The sequence below is a fragment of the Berghia stephanieae genome, chromosome 2 (assembly GCF_034508935.2).
Source record: "Berghia stephanieae isolate SIO BIC M18660-M18661 chromosome 2, UCSD_Bste_1.3, whole genome shotgun sequence".
In the NCBI taxonomy this organism is placed as follows: domain Eukaryota; kingdom Metazoa; phylum Mollusca; class Gastropoda; order Nudibranchia; family Aeolidiidae; genus Berghia; species Berghia stephanieae.
In genome coordinates, this window is record NC_088361.1 from 34,098,078 (window position 1) to 34,123,077 (window position 25,000).

Below are 25,000 nucleotides of genomic sequence, written 5' to 3' on the forward strand. Positions count from 1 at the left end.
AGTACGGTGAGAGAATGTGAGTAAAGAGCCTTTTCCAAGGACTCAACTATGCGCCGAACAAGGATCGAACCCAGGACATTCCGATCCGAAAGCGAGTGTTATACCACAAGACAACATAGCCGCACAAAAAAAAAGCAAAAAAAAAAGCAAAAAAAAAAAAAAGCAAAAAAAAAAACCAAAAAAAAAAAAAAAAAACAAACAAAAAAAAAAAAAAACAAACAAACAAAAACTGATGAATTATAATAGGAATTATGACTGAATAATAAAATTAGTCTCGCGGTCTGATATATAATTTGGTAGTTATAAAAATACCACCCATTTCAATTTTATTTAAATTGGTAGTAGTTTAAGAAAATCTAAATTATTTGTTAGGTGTGGCAGGTGTGTTTGTGTGTGTGCGTGCGCGCGGATATGTATTTGGGTGTGTGTATGTGTAGTTGTGCGTATGTATTTGTGTGTGTGAGTACATGTGTGTGTGTGTATGTGGTTATGAGTATGATTGGATATTGATTTACTGTCGTGTTGTAATGAGACATCGTGCACGTGAACAAACGTGGGACATAGAATCAATGGTATGATAATTGACAATTAATTGTCTTTGTTGTTAGTCAAATTATCAATCTAAAAAAATAAAAATAAGGGATAGTAATATCAACAATGATAATTAATGATGATGATAATAATAATAATAATAATAATAATAATAATAATAATAATAATAATAATAATAATAATAATAATAATAATAATAATAATAATAATAATAATAATAATAATAATAATATGAAAATGAAGAAGATGAAGAAGACGATGATGATTCTCAAAAGACATTCAATATATATCTTTTTATTCTTCTGTAAACAAAAACAAAAGATGGTTTTGTCAATTCAGGTGCATAATTCCACAAAGAAATGAAATATGTTAAAGACAAAATAAAATAAATAAAAAAAATTATCAATAATGAAAATATCTATAACATAATCTGTCTGTCTGTTTTATGTTGAAATAATATGAAATATGTAAAATAAAATTAATAAATAAAATACAGAAAAAAAACATAATAGGTAAGATATACATAATATAATTTCTCTGCCTGTTTTATGTCGATGAAATGAAATATGTAAAAAAAAAAAATGATAATGAAGATATCTATAATATAATACCTCTGACTGTTTTATGTGGAACAAGACAAGTAAATCTGATCAATCACATTATTAAGAGTGAACGTTCCTATATCTATTTATAGGCAATATATCCTACTAAGGCGTAACAGGGCGGAACAGCATTCAATCACATGATACATCATAATAACGGTATCAGATCGGAATCCCGACATCTCCAGACTGAGACGACACGATCTAGCGGGAATAATGAGATAAACTGATGCCAGACCTCAGGGTGAGATCAGTTCTCGCCCTTTGTGCCAGACCGATTCGTTCGAAGTGTGAGTGAGTGAGTGAGTGAATGAGCGAGTGTGCGTGCGTGAGTACGAGTAGTCGAGACACTGACAAAACACGTTATAATTCATTTTAGCCGTAAATTTTGATGGTTCCAATGAGTCCAAATGTTTTAAATCTAACCCTAACACTACTTTGAAGACTTCTTTGAAATGTTTGTTAAAAACTTTTTGAGGTGTCTCGAGCCATATGATTTAATGAATAATTAAATATAAGGAGTTAAATATTTCCAAGCACAATGAAAATTAACAATAAATGTGTCAAGTTTGTGTGCGACAGATCAATGCCCTGAAAAAAAAAAACAAACCACGTATTAATAATTTTGGCCAGAAAACTCACCCTTCAAATATCGATCGATTAAAATGACCCTCATCTTTTGCAAAAACTCTGATTTCTGGGACTTCGCAAAGTCCCAGGTTTGAGAGTTTTTGCCATTTTAATCGATTGATATTTGAAGGGCGAATTTGCTGGCCAAAATTTTAAAAACGTGTTTTTTTTTTTTCAGAGTACAGCTGAGTGGTCGTGTGATTACATCTACTTATCCACTTGTGCCGTGCATTAAATTACATTAACCTATCCATGATGGAATCTTCTATTGATTCAGGCGAAATAATTGCATTGTGGGATCGGGCGGCCGAGAATGAGCAAAATGGTGTCTTGACTTATCAATTACAAAGTCAAGCGATTTTGACTAAGCGTGGCAATGATTGACCGGATGGATGACAATATTTGCAAAACTCTGAATAAAAAGCTGTGTTGTTTAGTAAGGTGATATAATATAACAACATTACCCCAGTCGACTCAGACGAGTGTGGGTCCGAAGCAATAGATGAGGGGGGAATGGATAAATCATTGTTGACACAAAAAGACATTCGTTGAACATTTCCTTGTAAAACAAATCTATGGCGAGGACTCTGTCACAGTAAAGGTTGTTCACAATTATCTTATTAAATTTAATTTTATTAAGAACTGAATTCATCTCACTCCAGTTATATTTCGGTAGGCTTAGACAAACTTTACCTTCTAATATTAGATCGTCTTTCCTTTTATAGCCTTCCCTCGAATTAATTTCAAATTAGTGAATACTTTTCGTTCTACATTCTGTCACGTAGCCACTTATTATAAAAGCTGATAGGTCTAACATCCTACACTCACTTCTCTCTACAATCTATGCTGGACGGCCAGCCGCTCCATTCCTCATATATATTTGAAGATTTTTATCTTTTGGTACTTTGTGGATATTTTATCTCCACCATCAAGACGCCGGAGCTTTTACCTTTGACGGTGTAATCCTCAACATTTTAAGGATCAAACCTGAGTCCGCTGTCGAAGAAATACCTGAATAACCCCTTCCCAACTGCCTGGAAGTGGAACTTTACGAGCCTGAGCCCGTTATCGGAGGAATATAGAACCCATGCCTGTCAACTGCCTGGAAACGTAACCTTACGAACCTGACATTATATCATCATAAGTTACGTAATATATTCACATTTCTATTTGTAACTACCACAATCACTAATTATCTCTTTTAATTAAATTTCATATTTCTTTTTATTTCATCTTAAACAAATCGTTAATTGTTTTTCATTTATAGTAACTAGTAAATTCTGGGGCCTCATTCTACATATCTTTATGCATAGTCGAGTAGCTCTTTACTCACTTGAGACCATGACAGATTCGTTAGTTTAATTCTCCAAATGAGACCCGACTAAGCCAATACTCCTGTACTCTGGAAAAACCCATTAAAAAAATTTGGCCAGAAAACTCGTCCTTCTAATATCGATCGATTTAAATGACCTTCATCTTGGCAAACGACTCTTAACTGGGACTTCGCAGAATATGCCTTACGTACACTTAGACAACGCTTAAAAATCATTTGGACCATTTCACTTCAAAAAAATATAATCATGATAACACTCAACATGTCAAAAATTCTTAAACCTGACACTTCTTTAAAGATTTCAAAAATAAATACAGAATTCTTAAACCCGAGACTCTTTTAAACACTTCAAAAAAAAAATAAATCTTAAACCTGACACTTCTTTAAAGACTTCCAAAAAAATCATTAAACCCGAGACTTTGATTAAGTCTTCAAATGGGTCTCAGGTTTAAAAAAAAATTAGACAAGTGATAGTTAACTTGAATATCGTTGTTTGATGTAAAACGGCCCAATTTTTTTTTTTTTTTAATGCGTTTTCCAAGTGTACGACAGTAATAATATAGAGTAGAATAGGACGATCATGCTATATTATATCTGAGGGTTATTGTTTTTGACAGCCAATAACGCCTACAGGCTTGGTTAAAATTGTTAGTTGGGATGGTCTTAGTTATTTTCTGGCCAGGATGAAGAGATAAGACTCTCTGTCCGGATACAAACATTGCCCCATTCAACACTATAATATTAGTTGGTTGATAGGTGTGTCCACCATTGTCAAACAACACTGGAGTATGAAGGTAACAATAACGGTAATAGGATTCAAAGGTACCTGTTTATTTATGATGGCACTTTCATTGCTCTTTTTCCCCCTGCCATGGCACGGATCACTTGAGCTTGATTAAGAGAGGATAACTGGGTCAACTAATCCTACAAAAACACAATCGTTGTGATCTATCATTCATCATCATCATCATCTTCATCATTACTATCGTCATCGTAGTCTTGTGACAAAAGTCAAGCGATATTGATCGTGATCAGTGACCACACGGGAGTAAATGACATATAAACCTTAAATCAGATGTCAATGAGTACCTTGTCACAGATGCATGAAATGAAGACCAGGCAGTTATACTAAAACATATGGAAAGCAAACTTCGCGACCGTTGATAATCTTAAATAAAGAGTTATAAACGATTTACAAAAGTACGCAATTGTCATTGGTGAGCAATTTTCATTTAAATATATTTATCAAAGTTATATTATCTGGTACTTAAGAGCAAAGAAGAGAAACAACCCGATTGCCGTAGCCACTTGGCCCATGGAGCCGGAGTTTTTCCCGGTTTCTATAGCGTGAAACAGGTATTTGCCATGTTTGCTAACCTTTGGACAAGACGCTAGTCTACCGCAAAGTACTTTCCATTAGATTTAACAGACCCAGTTACCCAATCGCTGCTGGAAGGACAGGGGTCAGAAAAAAATCGACTTCACCCGGGATCGATCTCAGTCCCTTTATGTTTGAAATCTGATCAATCGAGAGCCCCCCCCCCCCCCCCCATCCCAATAGCATTAAATAGACAGTAACAAATGCGTGCAATGCTTTGAATAGGACGATAGGCTATCAACTAAGAATTTTCCGCCAGGCCTACGGATCGAAGTCTAATTACTAATTACCGGTCACTGCTGGACAGATCGAGAAGTCAGAAGGGAGAAAAATTAAATGCCTGGATGGCCTCGCACGGAGGTCAAAACGGTCCCTTTAACAATGAGATATTGGGATGCCCTTTATAATAAGGTACACATCATCCATTTATTGCCCTGAACCCGTGGGGGAAAAATAGCAAAAAATGCGCACGTGACACGACACGGTTGGTTTGTCAAAATACAATCATGCAAATGAGGAACGAGACACGATGCTACACCAAGGGATGTTTTATTTGCTTTAGGGAAGAATGAAATACCAAAATAAAAACTTATAAACGTAATATACCGCACATCAAACACACACACACACACACACACACACACACACACTTACATACAAGTACAACACGGGCATACATAAACACATACAGCACACACACACACACACACACACACACACACACACACACACACAAAACACAGGGATACAGACAAACACACACCACAGGCACATACACAAACGCATAATACAAACTATTCAAAATACAATGAGAACAGGATGCAATCGAGCAATAGATAGTATAGGCTTGTCTAAGAAACTCACAACATTGCCATCCGGGAGTATAACGGACCAACACACAAAACTATGTGTAACGTTGAACTTTTATAGTCTGGATAATCCAGTTAAGTGAGAATTACTCATAAAAATGAATGGCAAAAACACAATAACAAAGACCCGAGTGACGTCAACTTCATTCTATCTATAAGCACTGAACAAAAATGAACTGTTAGATTTTAAATAACATTTAACAATTTAACACCAGACTGATTTATTTCGATATTGTTCATCACAACAATCGATATTGGCGTTATATCACACACACACACTCTCTCTCTCTTTCACACACACACACACACACACACACACACACACACACACACACACAAACATCGACACAAATAATCGACTGATAAAAGTGATAAACATGAGAGGGCATATTATGTTTTCCTCGACTCAAACCGAATCACCACTAGCAATCCAATCGCGAATGTCGAATTCATCCCCACACTTCTGCCTAAGGACCCTACCTACTCAATCAAGCCAAGAAGATCCCTTCAGAGCCATTATAAAGTCCACGGCGCCGGAAATTATTCTGGTTTCTGTAACGTATACTGTTACTGTATAGCTTTCTTGAACAGAATAATGCTGGTATAATATCACAAAATGCTTCCCGCCAGGAGTAACAAACCCAACTACGATGCCACTGCTGGGCAGAAATAACAAAATGTCTGCAAAATGCCTTACCGATGGCCATACAATACAGTAGACGTATCTAATCGCGGACTCCCTGAGATCTAATTTATTAGGTCATGTTGTGAATCCATCTACACCACAGCGACACACAACACAGACATAACAAAAAAGGAAGTCAATTATATAGATAGCTTGATTGTGTAAAATAAAACAAACACAATCACACCCCCCCCCCCCCCCCCCCAAATAAACCAAACCAAAAAACAACCAAAAAACATTTACAGAAAAAAAACCCAAACAAACAACCACCCCCCCCCCCCAAAAAAAAACAAAAAAAAAAAAAAAAACAACTCCCAAAACACAAAAACAACAAAAAACAAACAAACAAAAACAACAAACTTTTCGACGGGTGCGACATTGTCTAGTGGAGCATTGCCCGGAGCGAGAAGTAAGAAGGCAATTATTCTGTCTCAAGTCAACAAAATTGGAGGAAAAAAACAAATCTCATAAAATGCGGGGTTTCTTTTAGCAAAATAAATAAATAAATAAATAAATAAATACAAATCGGAATACCAAGGGAATATGATTATAGTCAAGCCCACTGAATAAATAGTCAATTTAATAAATGCTTCGGGACACGTGAATGATTTAATAAAAATACAGCTATATAGAATAGAAAAGATCACACAAACACAGACACACACACACACACACACCTAAAGGGAGGAGAGAGAGAGAGAGAGAGAGAGAGAGAGAGAGAGAGAGAGAGAGAGAGAGAGAGAGAGAGAGAGAGAGAGAGAGAGAGAGAGAGAGAGAGAGAGAGAGAGAGAGAGAGAGAGAGAGAGAGAGAGAGAGAGAGAGAGAGAGAGAGAGCCATATCCACCAGTTTTCCACAAAGTTGTCTTAAAAACGTTGACAGTCTGACGGACTTGGAGCGTGAGTATCATAAAGACGAATGCAATGTATTCTCAAATCAATTAATCAAATATTAATCAATTGTATCGATCCATTGATTTACTGATATATTGTACACTGCCGTATTCTGAAAATAAAAAAAAAACAAAAACAAAAACAACCCACGTATTTAAAATTTTGGCCAGAAAATTCGTCCCTCAAATATTGATCGATTAAACTGATCCTCATCTTGTCAAAAACTCTAAAAACTAGGACTTCAGTTAAGTTCGAGATTTGAGAGTTTTGGCAAGATGAGGGTAATTTTAATCGACCGATATTTGAAGGGCACGTTTTCTGGCCAAATTTTTAAATTACGTGCTTTTTTTTCAGTGTACGACAGACAATACAGCCGTTCTGACTTCGATTATTGAAAAGAAAACGCCAAGGCAATGGCTGACAATGGCGTTAAAGTCAAAGCAGGTTCGAGAGTATTTTCATTACTACAACGAAGACCATAACAAGTCGGGTTATCAGACCTGCAAATAAGTGTACGTAGCGAACGACCAAATCATTGAGTATGTCGACCTGGGGTGTTAAAGACCACCTTTTTCACCCATCTCCGACCCAACGTAGATTCGAACCTTGTCCATTTGTGTGTGAGACGAGCGCCCTACAATATTTGTTATATACAATGGCTAGAATACTTATGTCATAGCAACAAACACTTTCAAAAAAAAATTGTTTTAAATTTTTTATGAAGAGCCAATCCCTCTTTTCCCCCAATCCAAATTCGAACGACTGTAATTGTGCCCCCCCCCCCCCCCCCCCCCCTCCCCAGCTCCCCGTCTCAAAGCCCGCTTTATGTCGCAATGTCGTACTACAAGATTTAAGAAAATTGATGAACCCCCCCCCCCCCCCAAAAAAAAAAAAAAATGAAACTTGAGCTTTTATATAGAGCAATATCCACTAAACGTGCTCAAAGAGCGTTCCAAAGGATCCCTGACCAACAGCAACACGTAACATGTAGGACGAGACATGACGTCTGTTAGACGAAATTACATTTTTTTCCGACAGAGACAAAGTTGTTATCGGCCAGGTACTCATTTTACACCTGAGTATGGTGAGAGTTTGTGAGTAAAGAACCTTTTCCAAGGATTCAACTATGTGCAGAGCGAGCGAGGCTCGAACCCAGGACCTTCCCATCCGAATGCGACGAGTGTCACACCACAAGACCGCACAATGATGGAGAATAAATACAATGTCTTACATTGCAACCCCCCCCCCCCCCCCGCTCTGAAAATTGATATCTCTTATCATTTTAATTCTACACACACTTTTTGGGTCCCTATTCATCCCAACACAATGCCGTTTTGATACGGTGGGTCTTCTGCTGCTGCGACTGCCACTAATGATTTTATACTAATACCGACATCCCTTATATTTTGTATTTATTTCCAATTCTATTGTATTTATTTTCCAACAATAGTCTACACGTTTTTATATTTCACTTTCTATACTGCATTACACAGTTCCTCTCCGCCTCCTCTCTTTTCACTTAATTAATTGCGCACCTATTGTTCTATTTTAATTCGTGCTTCCTTACAAAGTAGCATACTATTGCCTGTCAATCAATGTTTTTGTTTATTCACCCTAACAACGCCACGACCACATTATCTCACTCGTCAGTAATGTTTCAATCATCCTGTTTTGTTGATAAAGGGAAACCCGAAACGTCCATTTTATCTGTTTTCGTATATTAAATTGAAGCTTACATTCACATTGTTACACATTTACTAACCGCAATAAAAACCGCGAGGTTCATCTCAGCAGATAATAGTAGGCATTGTGTTCATCCCGACATAACACCGTTTTGAGGCGATTTATCACAAGACAATTCATTTTCACAGAAATTAATAAGTCTTCGGGAATCCCTAGACGTCTATAAAGTTTAAACGTTTAATTTTCATTTTCATCTGACTAACACGCTCTAACCCTTAAAAACATTTTTTAAAAACAACAAAAAAAAAAAAAAAAAAAAAAAAAAAAAAACAACAAAAAAAAACACGCTCTTGTTCTCAATCAAATAAACATTTTGTGACAAAATATCGCGAGGCTGAGGAAACCTCTTAAAGTAGAAAAGTAAATAAAAGATACCGTAATTTTAATGTGAATTGTTTGTCGGCATTCTGTCTTTGAATGGAAAAATGTCTTATCTTAATTTGGCCTCTTTTTTTTTTTTTAGGTAAAAAAAAATCTCTCAAATAATACGACCCTCGATATGCAAAAAATCGTTATAGTTGAGACTTCATTTAAGTCACCTATGTAGTCACGGGTTTATTCCTTTTTCTTTTTTTTTTTTTTTTGGGGGGGGGGGGGGGGGGGGGGGGGGGTTGAGGGTCATTTTAATTCATCGTATTTTTAAAAACAAACATAATTTATTAAGATTGTTTCAATATCATGTCATGTATAAGGCATTGAAAGGACAATATATTATCCTTGCTAGCCTTTTTAGGAAACAATAAATGTAAATGATAAGATGAAATAAAACAAAATAAGATAAGATAAAACTAAATAAGATAAGATAACGAATTTTTTTTTTCAAAAAGATAATGAAGTATTTTTTTTTCAAACAAAATAAAAACGCGTTATGTCGGTGTATGATAATATAGCAGAGTTCAGTTCCCTCCTCCCTTCTCCCTCTGCTGATACAAATATTACCGTGTGAAAATTTAAATAAAGTACAGTCAACATGTAAATAACAGTGGGTCACATTCCTATTCTGTCCCCCCCCCCCCTCAAAAAACAACAACAAAAAAACAAAAAACAAACAAACAAATCCCCCCCCCCCCAAAAAAAAAAAAAAAAGAAAACAAAAAAAAAAAAACAAAAAAACAAAACAACAAAAAACAAACAAATGCCCCCCCCCCAAAAAAAAAAAAAACAACAAAAAAAAAAAAAAAAAAAAAAAAAACAACAAAAAAACAAACCCCCCCCCCCCCCAAAAAAAAAAACCCAACAAAAAACAAACAAAAACAAAACAAAACTAATCCAAAAACAGCGTGTGTTTAAAATTTTGGCCAGAAAGGTCGTCTTACAAATATCGATCGATTAAATGACCCTCCTCGTGGCAAAAAGAACCCCTCTCTCAAAACTGAAGTCCCAGGTTTGAGAGTGTGTGTGCCAAGATGAGGGTGATTGAAATGAAGGAAGAGTTATTTGGCCAACATTTAAAAAACGTGCTTTTCCAGGGTACCGGTTAAAAACCTAATATGACCAGAATTCAGAAATCTAAGTTTTGACAATATACACGTAAGTATATGAAATAGGATTTATTTTATCTAAGAAATGCGTTCAATTCAAATCAAATATTATAATTTTAACAAATTACTACGTCTTGGCACAAGACCGAAGGGCTAGAGCTCAGGTGGTCGCTGGTTCGGATAAGTAAGTAACTAACTAATTATAAACAATTTTCTGCCATGGACGACGTGTACATATTATGCAGGTCTGACATCCGAACACACAAACGGGTCTAGTTTAACATTGTTGTAATGGACAATATTTTGCGTCATTCTTTGAGATTTCCATTACAACAATGGGCCCATAAGAAATAGGGTTATCAGACCTTCAAATAAGTGCACGTTGGCCATTGGTTAACCCCGGCATAAAACCGGTCTGATGAAGTTGTCATAATAAATAATATTTAAACGTCAAATATCGTTCGTGTACAAAAAAACAACTCACTGCTGCAAGTGTGTTTTGTTAAATAAGTTATTAATGTTATAAAACAGGTGTAAGAATATGTGTGTATGTTTGTGTGTTTGGGGGGGGGGGGGGGGGTTGTTTCTTTATCTGTGATCTAAAAAAAGACGAATTTGTTTTGTGTTGAATTAATTTGGATAAAAACTGTTTGAATGACATGTGAAATTATACAGCGCCGATGAGCATTTATGTGGAAGTTAAGCGCTAAATAAGTGACTTTAATGATAATAATAATAATAATAATAATAATAATAATAATAATAATAATAATAATAATAATAATAATAATAATAATTATTATTATTATTATTATTGTACTATCAGTATTATTATCATCATCATCATCAACATCATCATTATTATTATTAATATTATTATCATTATTATTAACAACCTACACTAAGACTGATAGATGCGCTCAGCCCAACTGCTGCCAGTCGATGATAACAAACTCCGCGTAAAAGCAAGAAGGAAAAACGACTTTTTGAGTCAGGTAGTAAAACAGATGTGTGCAATACGCCACGTAGATGGAATGTAATTAGAATGAACCTGGGCCTCATTTCATAACTGCCTAGAAGACATCTATATTTAGTACGCTACCGTATCACACAAAACACATTGTATAACATTTTGACCCCCCCCCCCCCACCCCAACCACCACCAAAACAAACAAATAAAAAACAACAACAAAAAGCAAACATACTTCAAATATCGATATATTAAAAAAATGACCCTAAATTTGTCAAAAAGACTTAAACCCAAGACTTGAAAGTAAGAATATGAAGACTCAAACAATCGTTATAACTATAACACGAAGTAAACGTTTTTTTGTCCAACATGAACAAAATTTAAAAGGATGCATTATATAAAAATATTTTTTCAGTGTACGACAGGCGCTTCGGGTCAGGAGAGAGAGAGAGAGAGAGAGAGAGAGAGAGAGAGAGAGAGAGAGAGAGAGAGGGGATAAGGGAGAGAGAGAGAGAGAGAGAGAGAGAGGATAAGGGAGAGAGAGAGAGATGGGATAAGAGAGAGAGAGAGAGAGAGAGAGAGAGAGAGAGAGAGAGAGAGAGAGAGAGAGAGAGGGAAAGCGAGAGAGAAGAGAGAGAGAGAGGGAGAGAGATAGACAGATAGAGAGATAGATAGATAGAGAGAGAGAGAGCGAGAGAGAGAGAGAGAGAGAGAGAGAGAGAGAGAGAGAGATTGGGAATAGAGATAAAGAAGCAAGGAAAGAATGATAAAGAAAGAAAGGAATGGGGAAGTTATAAACGAGATAAAAACGGAAATAGAATAATCGGCTAATGATTGGACTTCGGTTTGTTAGATTGGGTGAACGCTAATCCTTTTTTGGATCGACCTTTAAATAGCTTATCAGGGAACAAAGATGAGGTCGTTTATCAACTGATTAGTATAGGTGTGTTTGTAAAAGTGAAAGGTTGTCGTACAATGACAAAACATTTTTTTTTAAATAGATCAAAAGACTTTCACTTAAAATATCGAGCAAGATAACTCGCAACATATCTTAAAGTCTTTAAAACCTGACACTTATTTCAAGATTATACTTAATGACTTCATTGAGTTCTGAGGCTAGTGATATTTTGACAAGTTGATTGTCATTAAATGATCCATATTTGAAGTCAAAGTTTTCTGGTCAAATTAAGGGAAAAAAATAATTTTCAGGGCTTTTTGGTTACAATAATCTATCTTCATCAACTGGACTAATATTGTATTATGACAATGTTAGGAAACTCGTCCAGTTTCTTAGTGATATGTCTCCTTAATCTAATATTGTGTTCATGCCATGATCTCGACTGAAGAGACATTGATTGTTATTGATTATATATTGTCAGTAAACTAAAAGTTCGATGAAAACAGTGAAACTGCATAGTTTAAAGATAACACATTTCATAATGAAATTTCGCTCGGGATAATAAACCATAACCATATCAGTATGTCAAATGTTTCCTTTGTGTACAAAATGATTCACACACACGTTCGTTGAGTTTTATATAAGAGTGACATTTAGCCTGGCCCCCAAGTCAGGTTGTTTAAATAATTAACTGTGAGATGAACGGGACAAATAGATAGGCGCGAGCATTGATATTTAATGTGTGTTAAAAGATCGAAACAGATTGAAAGCAATATGTTATTTAATTTGACAGGTGGGCTATACCTACTGCGGATAAACATGTGGGAAAGCGGGAAAGATAAATAGGTGAATACCTACCGACGAATGAATATAATTCTAGTTATTCTAGTAGTAGTAGTAGTAGTAGTAGTAGTAGTAGTAGTAGTAGTAGTAGTAGTAGTAGTAGTAGTAGTAGTAGTAGTAGGAGATAATAAATGGATTGATAATTGACAGAAATATAGGAAGACAGACAAACGGACAGACTAGATAGATAGATAGAATATATAAATATAGGCATAGATAGGATAGGATAGATAGATAAATATATTAGACAGATAGGATAGATTCTAGATAGATAAAATAGAAGAACAAATGGGTGGATGGGAAAAAGAAAGGAATCCTTGATAGATAGATAGATAGATAGATAGATAGATAGAAGGAGAAGGAGAAGAAGAAGAAGACGTGATTCCGGCACTGAGAAAGGTAACTCGTACGTGCCGGGTGTGTTGGCACCAGTGGAACGAAAGTAGGCATTGATATAGAAGGAAGATGCTGAGGTGGTGAAAAAAGTTTTAACAATGGTTCTTGTGAAGACTTACCTCCGTGCTTCAAAGCGGGCCCCGACTCTATTGGAATCACTAAAAGTGGAAAAATTCCACTAAGTCCTACACAAATTGCTCCAATGATAGAGAAAATCCAAATTCCAGACCGCTCACTAAGTTGGAACCCTCCCCCATCATCGCGATCAACTACGCCTTCCTCGAGCATTTTTGCCACGTCTGTTTCTTCACCGTTAAAGCTCCAATGGACAACTGCAATCTAGTTATGATTGCCACCTTTATATCACAGTCATTCATGGAGAAAACCGCTGTCTCCATTCGTCAGGTGTTGAAACAAAGATTAGAATGATAATGTAGATAACACGATAGTACCATTCGCATGGCCCTCTTGCTTATTTCCGATTTGAATTATCAGTCAAGTTCGATCCACAACAACACTGACCTCGATAACTGTTAACTTTAACCTATTGACCTATGACCCTTTTACAGTTTTATAAAATTCACCGTGTTTTCGAACTAGTAACTAAATTAAATTTCCAAATCTTGTACTTTACTCTTGTTTTCTTTATTGTTGGATTATTTAAACAGGGCGATTGATACAAACTATATTCAATAATTAACTGTAACTGAGACTTTCATCACTTTTGTCAAGTTGTAGAAATTATGTTAGCCTTTTCTTTCGTCTCACTCATTCGCACGGCATCGAGCGCATCACAAACTCTCTCTCTCATCTTTCGTTCTCGTCGACTCATCATAATGTCGCATCTATTTTTAGCTCAAGTTGTTGTGAACTTGACATTTGATAGGTCAATCCATTTTCCTCGAAAGGGGTGAGTAGCTTTTGGCTTTTCGAAACATTTTAGTTTAGGGGGAGGGATGAAGTTGAGTAAGTGGAACCAGAATACTCAATGCTAGAGAATGCAACGAGAGCTGAGAATCTTTCGAATGCCTGTTGTGCTATTGCAATGATAATTTCGTTTTTATTCATCTGATTGTTGGGTTTTAAGAACTTAATGGTGATGAGTGTTTACATTTAGATAGGCTCGCGATCACCGTTATTGATTTTGATGCACATGCATAATTTAGTGTGAGAGGGTAGGATGAAATTAGATATGGATGCAGGATTTCGAACCACGATATTTGACATAGCTCAGGATGCATCTTACTCGGCAAACACACATGACGATAAAAGGGACTATTCGAAACCGGTGCGTAAATATTTATTTTAATTTTTTTAAATGATTTTATAATTACGAAATATAATGAAATTTAATAAAAACTTAATGGCTCAATGTCGAAGATGGAGGTGTCTTGTAACTTCTGATTTGTAACTTTCCTTTCACCTCTTCCATTTCCATTTCTAATCAATCTATGATTTTGTCACGAAGTTATTCATACCCCCCCCCCCCCTTTTTTTTTTATTACATGCATACACTTGATAGAAAGTTAATGCTACGGCATTACTAAATAAATCTCTGCTCGGATGCAATTCCCATCACCTCCCTTCCCCCCCCCCCCCCCCTTTCAAAACTGATTTGAAAGTGCATACGCTTGATCAAGAGCAAAAATTTCATCATCATCATCATCATCATCATCATCATAAAACCACCACCATCACCACAAACATCATCATCTTCATCATCATCATAGCATCACCATCATTATCACCACCACTACTACCGCCACCACCACCAGCACCATCATCATCATCATCATCATCATCACCATGAACACCTACCTCACCACCACCACCATCATCATAAAATCATCATCACCATCATCATCAATACAACAACAACAACACAACAATAAGAACTTTAGCATCTTCAGCAACATTAACAACTACAAGAAGAAATGAGGAACTGGTGATTGATATGCAATAATGGCAAATTTTTTTTATTTTGAGACACTGGTATACTATTCTTATATCACTACAAAAATAAATAATAAGCATTCTCATATATGATTTACGTAACCAGGATTTTAAATATATTTTAAAAAGGAGCATTTATTTAGGGCACTATCCACTTAAAGCACTACAATGCTTTATAAGGGACCCAAGTCAGCAACAACACTTAACAAGTTGGATGAGACATGACACCTGCAAGGTTATGTCACAATTTTTACTGACAGAGATAACGCTGTTACCTGAGTACGGTGAGAGATTGAGTAAAGAGCTTTTTCCAAGGACTCAACTATGCGCCACTCTGAATGGGACTCAAACCCTGAACCTTCTGTTCTGAAGGCAAGTGTCATACCACAAGATCACATAGCTGCATGAGAGTGTCAGAAGAATGTCATTTACTATGCTCATTGCTTATTTCTTCTTTTTCCCCAAAAGGCAATATGAAGATAAATATCCATTTCATAATTTCCCCCCCCCCCTCCCTTCTCAAACACCCATTTTTGTATCAATCAGCATTCTTAGAGTGACAATCACTACCAATAGCCAGGTGCTCATTCACATTAAAATCGCGTTGGGTAAAGTTTTGCTATTATTCCCACAACTGTTAACACCGCTTACAGATGTAACAAGAGGGAACAGCATACTGGATTGACCTAAGATATGAGACATCATAAGTATTTGATATCTTGCAATTCTAATTATATGTTATATTATATTATTAATTATTTTTTTATTTTTAATTTTCACCCTAACAGACTCTTACCATAGAAAAGGTGCCAGACAAGCTGTTACTACACTCCTTTAGTTTTCTGCGGCAATGTGAGCTTGGAAAAGTTGCACAAGTCTGTAAGAAATGGCGCCTTCTTGCTTACGACAATCGACTATGGACCAGAGTGTCACTCCGACCTGAATTTTCAGGACTTCACGTCTATTCCTCAGAAGTTCTTCAAGCTCTGATTGGAATTCGTTTTGGCTCAACCCTCAAGTACATTGAGATTCCCAGTGATCTCATTACAGCCCCGGTTTTACATGAGTTATTCAACAAATGCCCTGCCCTTCGTTACATGACACTCGATTTCTCCAATGCCATGCAGCTCCATGACTTTAATGACCTCAATGCCTTCCCATGCAATCTACGAAGTCTATGTATCTGCCTCTCGGAAGTTATTTTCCTGGAGGGTTTCATGCGAAGAATCTACAGTTGCTTGTCATCTTTAGAAGTCTTGCATCTTATTGGTTAGTGGAAGTTTTATGTGTTCTAGAAATATGCCTAGTAGCTCCCTCAATGTGGCTATCGTGGGTTTACCATATCCTGGAAATGAAATTTAACTCTTTAGAGGAAGAACATGAAACTATTGTTTAGTGTGACTTGTACTTTCAATGAAGCTGGAGTTCATTCCCTTGTTTCAAATGATTAAGCTTGCAGTTATAAGAAGATAAATGAATAATACGAGATATTATTATTATGACTTGAAGATATTCAGTTTCGCCTTTTAAAAGTTAAAGCCCACTTTATGACATTTTAGTTAAATTGAAAAGTCTGAAAAGAAAATATAACCCTCTCAAATTTTTTAATACTAATCATGTTGACTTTAAAAAAAAATAGTCCTTCTGAGCCATTAGGCCTATGGAGCTGGAGTTTTACTATCCAATTTTCTTCCTTTTTACTGGTGCTGATATGACCTAAATGCGTTGTAACAATTAAAAACAACAAACCATGTGCCCTAATGGAGGAATGAAATAATATTTGTGAAGCACATAAAGCATGGTGAATTATTTATAGGTATGATGCAGCACAGGAAAACCATAACATTTGAACTTTTAAAGAAGTTTGTATACATTGAATTTGTTTTGCCCTGTTGATTATGAAGTTTTCTAATTTTAAAAATTTTAAGAATGATATTTGTATTAGAGATTGAGTCATAGTAATTTGAATGACAGAAAAAGGGTTTGTTGCAAAATAAGTTTCTTTCTTACATTAATGGGTGGGTATATCTTTTGAATTCGTGGATATTGTCATCATTTTCATATTTTCCATCACAATTTGATGTGCCTCCTTATTCCTTATATTTAATGATGTTTTTTCTTTCTTTCTTATCATGCAAATTTATGTATTTTAAAATCGTCCACAGGCACTTTTGAATTGTCATCAGAATCAGACGAGGATATTTATGAAGTCATTAACATCAGCAAGATCAAGGCTCACACCCCAAACCTCCGTGTTGTCAATTTGTATGGAATAACTTTTTTGGATGACTCACACATCGAACTTTTGGCTTCCAACTGCATTCACATCGAGTGTCTTGCACTCAACTTCTGTCTTCGTGTCAAAGGGTCTTCCTTCAAGAATCTCATTCAGCGATGCAAAAAGCTTCATTCGCTGTTGCTTCACCATGCAGGTAAGTTGGTTTTAACCCATTGCTTATGGTCGTCTTACTCTGATAGAAATTATTGGAAAGTGCAGTTTACTCCTTATAATCACGCATCAAATACCACACACTTTACTTATAAGCCATGCTCGCTCATGAGGTAGGTTCAAAATAAATATCCAGACTGTTATCATTACGCAAAAATTCTCACTGAATATTTTCTTCATTGAGGTCCTCAAAGTAGTCCCCTTTTGAGTAAACAAACTGATTGCAACATTTCTGAAGAGGATGGAATGTCCCCTGCAGCACTCTTATGATCACCATGCCAAGCACCCTCTGTGATTCTCTCACTCTCTGAACGTAAACAGTGCTTTCAAAAATATTTCTTTTCAGATTCATTTTAGGCAGGGGCGTGGCTCTATTGGTTCAAATGGTGCCTGGCACCACATCCATGTTTTAAAAATGGATAACAGCATTTTTTTAAATATATAAAACTGAGAAATGGTATATATCGCCTTTTATCAACAGTGCGAAACAGACTCCCTTTCTGTCACAACGCCTTCTACCCACGCTTTTCTCCCGATTCACACAGTCCGTTGATGACTGTCGTCAGCGACTGTGTACTATGGCTGAGCGAGTGACTGGATTTCCCCACTCAAACGATTCCAAGGAGCGGATCTTTGCTGGCTCCATAAGGCTATTACTATAATGTACTATAATGTTGCCACATTGAATACCTGGCTCGAATTTTTACCATCTTCACATACGAGAAAAAACCCGCCTCAGGTGCCGAGGAATTTTTGCTCCAACTCTGTTGGACTGGGAAAAATAGCTAATGTTGGTCATTTACGTCCTAGTCATAGTATGGTAACTTCGACCATCTTTATTATAATCGAAATCACGATTATTAACAAGTTCATTTGTTTCTCTCTCTGTGTCGTGATTATTGTATATATTAATTTATTATTATTATTATTATTATTATTATTATTATTATTATCATCATCATCATCATCATCATCATCATCATCATCATCATCATCATCATCATCATCATCATCATCATCATCATCATCATCATCATCATCATTATCATCATCATTATTATTATTATTATTGCTGCAAAAATTGATATGAAGGAATGTGAACGAGTTAAGTCAAACATTTCTTGATAGTGATGCTATATGCTAAATGCATGATCTTTGCGTGAATATGCTTGTTTGACTTTGTGTGTGTGTGCGTGCGCGTTCATCTCACATACACACACACACACACACACACAGATAGGTAGATAGATAGATAGATAGATAGAGAGAGAGAGAGAGAGAGAGAGAGAGAGAGAGAGAGAGAGAGAGAGAGAGAGAGAGAGAGAGAGAGAGAGAGAGAGAGATCTTGTATGGTGTCATGTTTGATTTCCGAAGTGGAATGGGGCTGTTTCATGATGTAACTACAGTACTCTTTTGATAGGCCATGGGCTGTTTACATTCTTACGCTTTGTAAGTTTTGAAATTACCCTTTGTTCGATTGACATTCAATGTCTGCATGTGTCCCTTTAGCCATTTCCCTCAGTGTCCAATCTCCAATCAATATATTCTTTCGTGATTTATATAAACAAACTATTGAAAAGATTTGCAGGAATAGAAACATCACCATGCAAATTTACTTTACAAGTATGTAAGGTTTTTTTTCTTTATTTTATATTTACACATGTAGCATGTGTAAGTCATTTTCATCTGGCACCACTTTATACTATAAGCATGCCACGCCGCTGATTTTAGGTATTGGGAATAGGAAAAAGTCTCATGGCCTTAGGTCAAGAGAGTATGGGGAATGATCAATGGTTTTCATATTTTTGAGGCTATAAATTACTGATTTGCTAATGCTGAATGTGCTAAAATATTGTCATGGCATAAGAAACTATCATCCTAATGTTAAAAACTGTGATTGCTTCCTTCTAACAGTTCTCAAATGCTTCAAAGCATTGGTGTAAAAATGTTGGCTCAAGGATTGGCCTTGAGGTACAATTTCATATTTAACGATTCTGTTGCAGTCAAAGAAAGCAATAAGTATGGATTTCATTATACTCTACCTGGCAGGCCTTCTTTGGACGCGGTGGTCCTGGTGCCTTCCACTTCGTTGACTGCACTTTTGTCTACATGTCGTAGTTGGTTATCCAATTGTCATCAACTATGATTATTTTCTCTGGAAACGAGTTGTCATTATTAGATGCTCAAAAGGTTTTTGCAAAGAATAATCTGTTTCTGATTTGCTCAACTAGGAGAAGATGAGACACCATCTTTTCAGAAATCTTCCTCGTTGCCAAAGTCTTGTTTAAATGTGGTGATGCTTTCCAAGAGAAATCCCAAAAGCATTGGCAATGTCAACAACACTTTGATGACGATCTTTGCATACAACATCGCTAACTGATTGAATGTCTTCTGTTGTTGCTCCTGATACCGGTCGATCAGAACAAGAATCATCCTGGCAAGACGTTTTGCCTGCTTTGAACTCTGAACATCATTCAAAACACTGTGACATCCCCATAGCATTGTCTCCAATGGTTGTCTGGTGCATTTCAAAAGTTTTAATGGGTTTCTTACCAAATTTTTAGCAGAACTTGATGTATTTACTCTGATCTTCTAGATTGTCCAGGTTAATGATGCCAAATGGTCAGTGCATGAGTCTTTTAAATTCTTGTACAAAATTAGCTTTCTAAACACTTTCAAATGATATGCATTAGGGGCTCAAAGGGTCTCACCTCCTATTAACCTTCACCAAATCCATAGTTTTGAGCTGAAATGACTGAAATTTTCAAAATGTCATTCAAAATTAAGCTTTTACTGATGGTGCTCTATTGGTGCATAATTGATGGGACTAGTACGGATACCTATTGAATGCTTCACTAAATCATACTCTCTGCCTAATAGGCACATTTTTAAAAAGAATGCATTTATGTGGGGCTTATTCTAAGTGTAGACCATATTCTAATTGCTTTTTTGATATCTCCATTCTCCTGATCACTAAACAGAAGAATGTACATATACAGCACTGGGCATAATATACAATCCTGGTTCACCCTGATATAGGGGTCCTGATAGCTCAGTTGGTAGAACACTCGCTTCACATGCAAAGGGACCGTGATCGACCCAGAATGCAGTCGAGATTTATTTCTGACCCCCCTGTCCACCCAGCAGTGAATGGGTAGCTGAGTGTGTTAGATTTGGTGGTGAGTACTTCGTGATAGACTAGCGTCCTATCCAAAGGATAACAAGCAATTTCTATTGTCCATTTCGCGCATAAATTCCGGCCCCATGGGTTGAATGGCTCTGAAGGACTACACTTCTCACCTTAATATAATAATGTTTAGAGATGATTGTTTATAATATATGAGGTGGAGACATTTACGGCCAGCGCAGTGGCAAATGTAAGTATAATAGATCTTACAGGAAAGCCAACAAAAACCCCAAAAAACTAGATCATTAAAGCTCTTCATCATTAAAAAAAAAAAAAAAAGAGAGAGAGAGAGAGAGAGAGAGAGAGAGAGAGAGAGAGAGAGAGAGAGAGGGAAAGGGAGAGAGAGAGAGAGAGAGAGAGAGAGAGAGAGAGAGAGAGAGAGAGAGAGAGAGAGAGAGAGAGAGAGAGAGAGAGAGAGTTTTTTGCTTGTGTTTCTGAAAGACATAATGATAATGTGTGAAATGGATTCGAAGGGGTGAAAACATGGATCCAATGATTTCAAACAATGGAATGGCAGTTAGTTGAACAGGAACGAACTTATTTAATCGAGGACCTGACGGCGAGTAACCCTCTGTAAATCTCCCATATTGAGGGATCGCTCGCCCAGAAAAGAAATCAGTGGTGTTTCGTATGGCAATTATTGTGTTCCCATTGGAGAACGGAAGGAAAGGGTGGGAGTGGGGGGGGGGGGGGGGGGGGGGGGTGATGACGTAATTATCATCGATGGAATTGCCAAGAAGCCCGAGTAGGGTCATTCTATATTTAGCCTTCGTTTCCTCCAAGTCAATTTACCACCTGTTGATTTGATGGTGTTCAATTCTACCATATTTCGGTGAGGTAAGCAGTTTGTTTATAAATTGATAGATAACTTATATAGCCCATTATAAAGGCGCCCCACAATGTTTAATAAATAATTTCCACAGCTTGACATTTTTTGATCAAACGTCCGTTTCGTACAGTAAAGTTAAATCTGGTATTTGTTTTTGCTTTTTTGTTTGTTTAATTGATTAGCTGGATTAAGAAAGAAAGATAAATAAAAACATTTATATATAGAATTTCCACGGATTTACCATGCTCCAATATGCTTGATAATGTTTTATCAATCCCCCTCCTTCCTCCCCCCCCCCCCCCCCATATACACAATAACTCGTCGCCTATGTACCAGTGACATTTATAGGTACTATAAGTAGACTCTGATTGGTACTCTTACAATATTCGCCACTGCCGAAACCAGTTACTCTTTCACACCCGAGGCGAGTGGGGTAAAAGTGTCTTGCCCATTGATTTGACACTGCTAACAGCGCAGAACTTTGCTTTCTTTGTCATACATCCACGCTCAACAACGCTTGAAATTTGTTACAAGAGGAGAACCTTACCATTGAACCACCGACGCCACTATATTTTTTTCTTTCGGTTTTTGTTTCGATATATATAGTCTAGGTTTGGTAGAAAGTACTTTGTAATTAGCCCAGCATATTATTGTCAAAAGAGTAGAGGGAAAAATCTTCTTCATGGATTGAATAATACAGTAACTTACTGTATGGCCGTTTCATCAGATAGATTTTATTCGTATTAAAGCTCGCTGGACTCAACGTCATTTGTTGAAGATTTGATTCTATTTTAAGTAGTCAGCTAAAGACATTGATTTGTTTACGGCTACTGTAAACACATCTGAACGTCTCCTGAAGCAAACGGACTGATTAAAAGGTGAGCATACATCATTGCGAGGCAGGATTCCTTCAGACCTTTAAGGCTTCTTGCGCCGTATTTTACAGGCGTTGAACTCAGAACTTGCGCATTTTATTAGTGAAACACATTATCAGCTCGCCCCAATGTGAATGAATGTGCCAATAGTTATCGTTCAAACAGCTCGCATTCTGCACTCATCTTCCGCACAGCTGTGCTCGTGTTACACAACACAGGAATGCAAAGGCAGATGGATTTATTGCTTGAGTCTGAATGTTTTTCGTTTCTACCGTGCTTTTATAATACATTCTGTGTATTTACCTGGCACTCAGATCCCGTTTTACTCTCTATGCCTTTGCTTGGTACTCAACTCGGTTTACCCACACTAAAATGGCTTGATGAGAACATGTAAACACGCGTTGTGGATCACTCAAAAAAACTAGATCAGAACCCATCATCTAATTCATTGTAATTATAATGCAAATAAAATCATTGGTAAAGATCAAGATTGAAAAGTATCTAGTAGCCAGATGTCTTTTTAAAATTTTGATTTATTTCTATTCGTTCCTTTTGATTTTTGTTTAAAGTTAAACAGTCTTGATTTATCGTTCACCATTTTATTGTGTTTTTTAAATAAGCCCATGAACATTTATATAGTTCAATATCTAATAAATGTGCTCAAAACGCTTTACAAGTGGTCCCCAGCCAAAAGCAATACTCTGAGGCAGTAGTACATTATTTTTTTCCAATCTAAGGCAACGCTGTTAACGACTAAGTCCATATTTTTCTCCTGAGTAGATGTGAAAATGTGAGTAAAGGACCTTTTTCAAGGACTCAACTTTGCACCGCTCAGAGAGGGACTCGAGCCTAGTATCTACCGGTCCGAAGGCGAGTGTCACATAATACCAGTAGACACAAAAGCTGCACATTATAATACATAGATTTATGTTTCAAAAATATGTCCAACGAACGGCATTTTTTTGCATGCACAATTAGAGATAATAAACTCATCCGTCAAATATTTGGGATGTAAAATACAACGAATTGCTTTTTTCCTGTCCTGTGATAGCCGCTGTCTTATGTACATTGTGTCTCATTACGTCAAAAACGTAGCTTTCAGTTATTAGGGGGGGGGGGGGGTATCTTGTAGTCGGAATCAATGGCCAACTGTTTTAATCAGGTCTGATATAATAATACAATGTTTGTCAGACTACTCCCGTTAGGAAAGATTTTGTGTGGCCCCCCCCCCCCCCCCCTCCTTAAAAAAAGGAGAAAAAACAACAATAATTCCAATTGTAGTATTCGTGGCTCAGAGCTGCTGGAATTTATTAAAAACCCCACAAAAACAAAAAAAAAAAAAACCAAACAAACAACAACCCCCCCCCCCCCCAAAAAAAAAAAAAACAAAAAACACACACATTTATTTTAAATTTGGTCAGAAAGCTCGTCCTTCAAATATCGCTCGATAAAAATGACCCTCGCCATGCCATAAACTCAAACCTGGGACTTCAAGAACATATTATATTCTGCGACATCTGTAGAGAAACCTTAGATTCCATTTCAAACCGTTCATACAAAATCAATTACACTGTGACATAAACGATCTTGAGTTCTCATGGGGATATCCTGTATCACTCACACCATAGGTGTCATCTCTCTCTCTCTCTCTCTCTCTCTCTCTCTCTCTCTCTCTCTCTCTCTCTCTCTCTCTCTCTCTCTTTATCTCTCTTCCCCCTCTCCCTCTCTCATTCTTTACCTCGCCATCGTTCTTTGCTCTCCACAGCCCCACTCCCCCTCTCTCACCATCAGTCTTTGCCTCTCCACAGCTTTCTCTCTCTCTCTGTCTCTCTCTCTCTCTCTCTTTCCCCCCCCTCTCTCTCTCTCTCTATCTCCCCTCTCTCTCTCTATCTCCTCTCTCTCTCTCTCTCTCTCTCTCTCTCTCTCTCTCTCTCTCTCTCCAGGCTGACATTAAGCCGATTTCTTCGGTGAAGTGTCCTGCCTTAACGGATGGAATAACTGGGTTGTCGATAACTATTTACAATGCCACGGCATGCAAGGCAGAGAAAAAAAGACGGATAGAAGTAACAAATTTCATTTCAAAATTATCATTTTAGACGAAAAGACTCGTTCCAGAAGTAACGGTCATTTCAAAATTATCATTTTAGACGAAAAGACTCGTTCCAGAAGTAACGGTCAATTCAAAATTATAATTTTAGACGAAAAGACTCGTTCCAGAAGTAACGGTCAATTCAAAATTATAATTTTAGACGAAAAGACTCGTTCCAGAAGTAACGGTCAATTCAAAAGTATCATTTTAGACGAAAAGACTCGTTGCTATTCTGCTACAAAGATATCCTGACCAAAATATTTGGAATTCTCAGTCCAAGAAGGCTTTTTTGTGGGTTTTTTTGTTATTATTGTCATGATTAAAAGCAAATATTTCTTGTATTTTAT

At 36.7% G+C, this 25,000-nt stretch overlaps 2 protein-coding genes across 6 annotated transcripts in view; one reads left to right on the forward strand and one right to left on the reverse strand.

The window, feature by feature from the left end:
- Window positions 1-13,689, reverse strand: part of LOC144964765 (zinc transporter ZIP13-like) — a 70,248-nt gene extending 56,559 nt beyond the window's left edge. For both annotated transcript variants that reach the window (XM_078899363.1, XM_078899362.1), the window contains exon 1: window positions 13,391-13,689. In XM_078899363.1, the coding sequence (XP_078755489.1) occupies window positions 13,391-13,559 (169 nt within the window). In that variant the 5' untranslated portion in view covers window positions 13,560-13,689. The remainder of the gene's footprint in view (window positions 1-13,390) is intronic.
- LOC144964764 (uncharacterized) overlaps window positions 1-25,000 on the forward strand; it is an 86,534-nt gene that overhangs the window by 37,475 nt on the left and 24,059 nt on the right. For 3 of the 4 annotated variants that reach the window (XM_078899357.1, XM_078899359.1, XM_078899361.1), the window contains 2 exons: window positions 16,013-16,493; window positions 17,390-17,656. In XM_078899357.1, the coding sequence (XP_078755483.1) occupies window positions 16,013-16,493; window positions 17,390-17,656 (748 nt within the window). Of the gene's footprint in view, window positions 1-14,188; window positions 14,560-16,012; window positions 16,494-17,389; window positions 17,657-25,000 lie in introns of those variants that run through there. The other variant, XM_078899358.1, reaches the window with a different exon arrangement.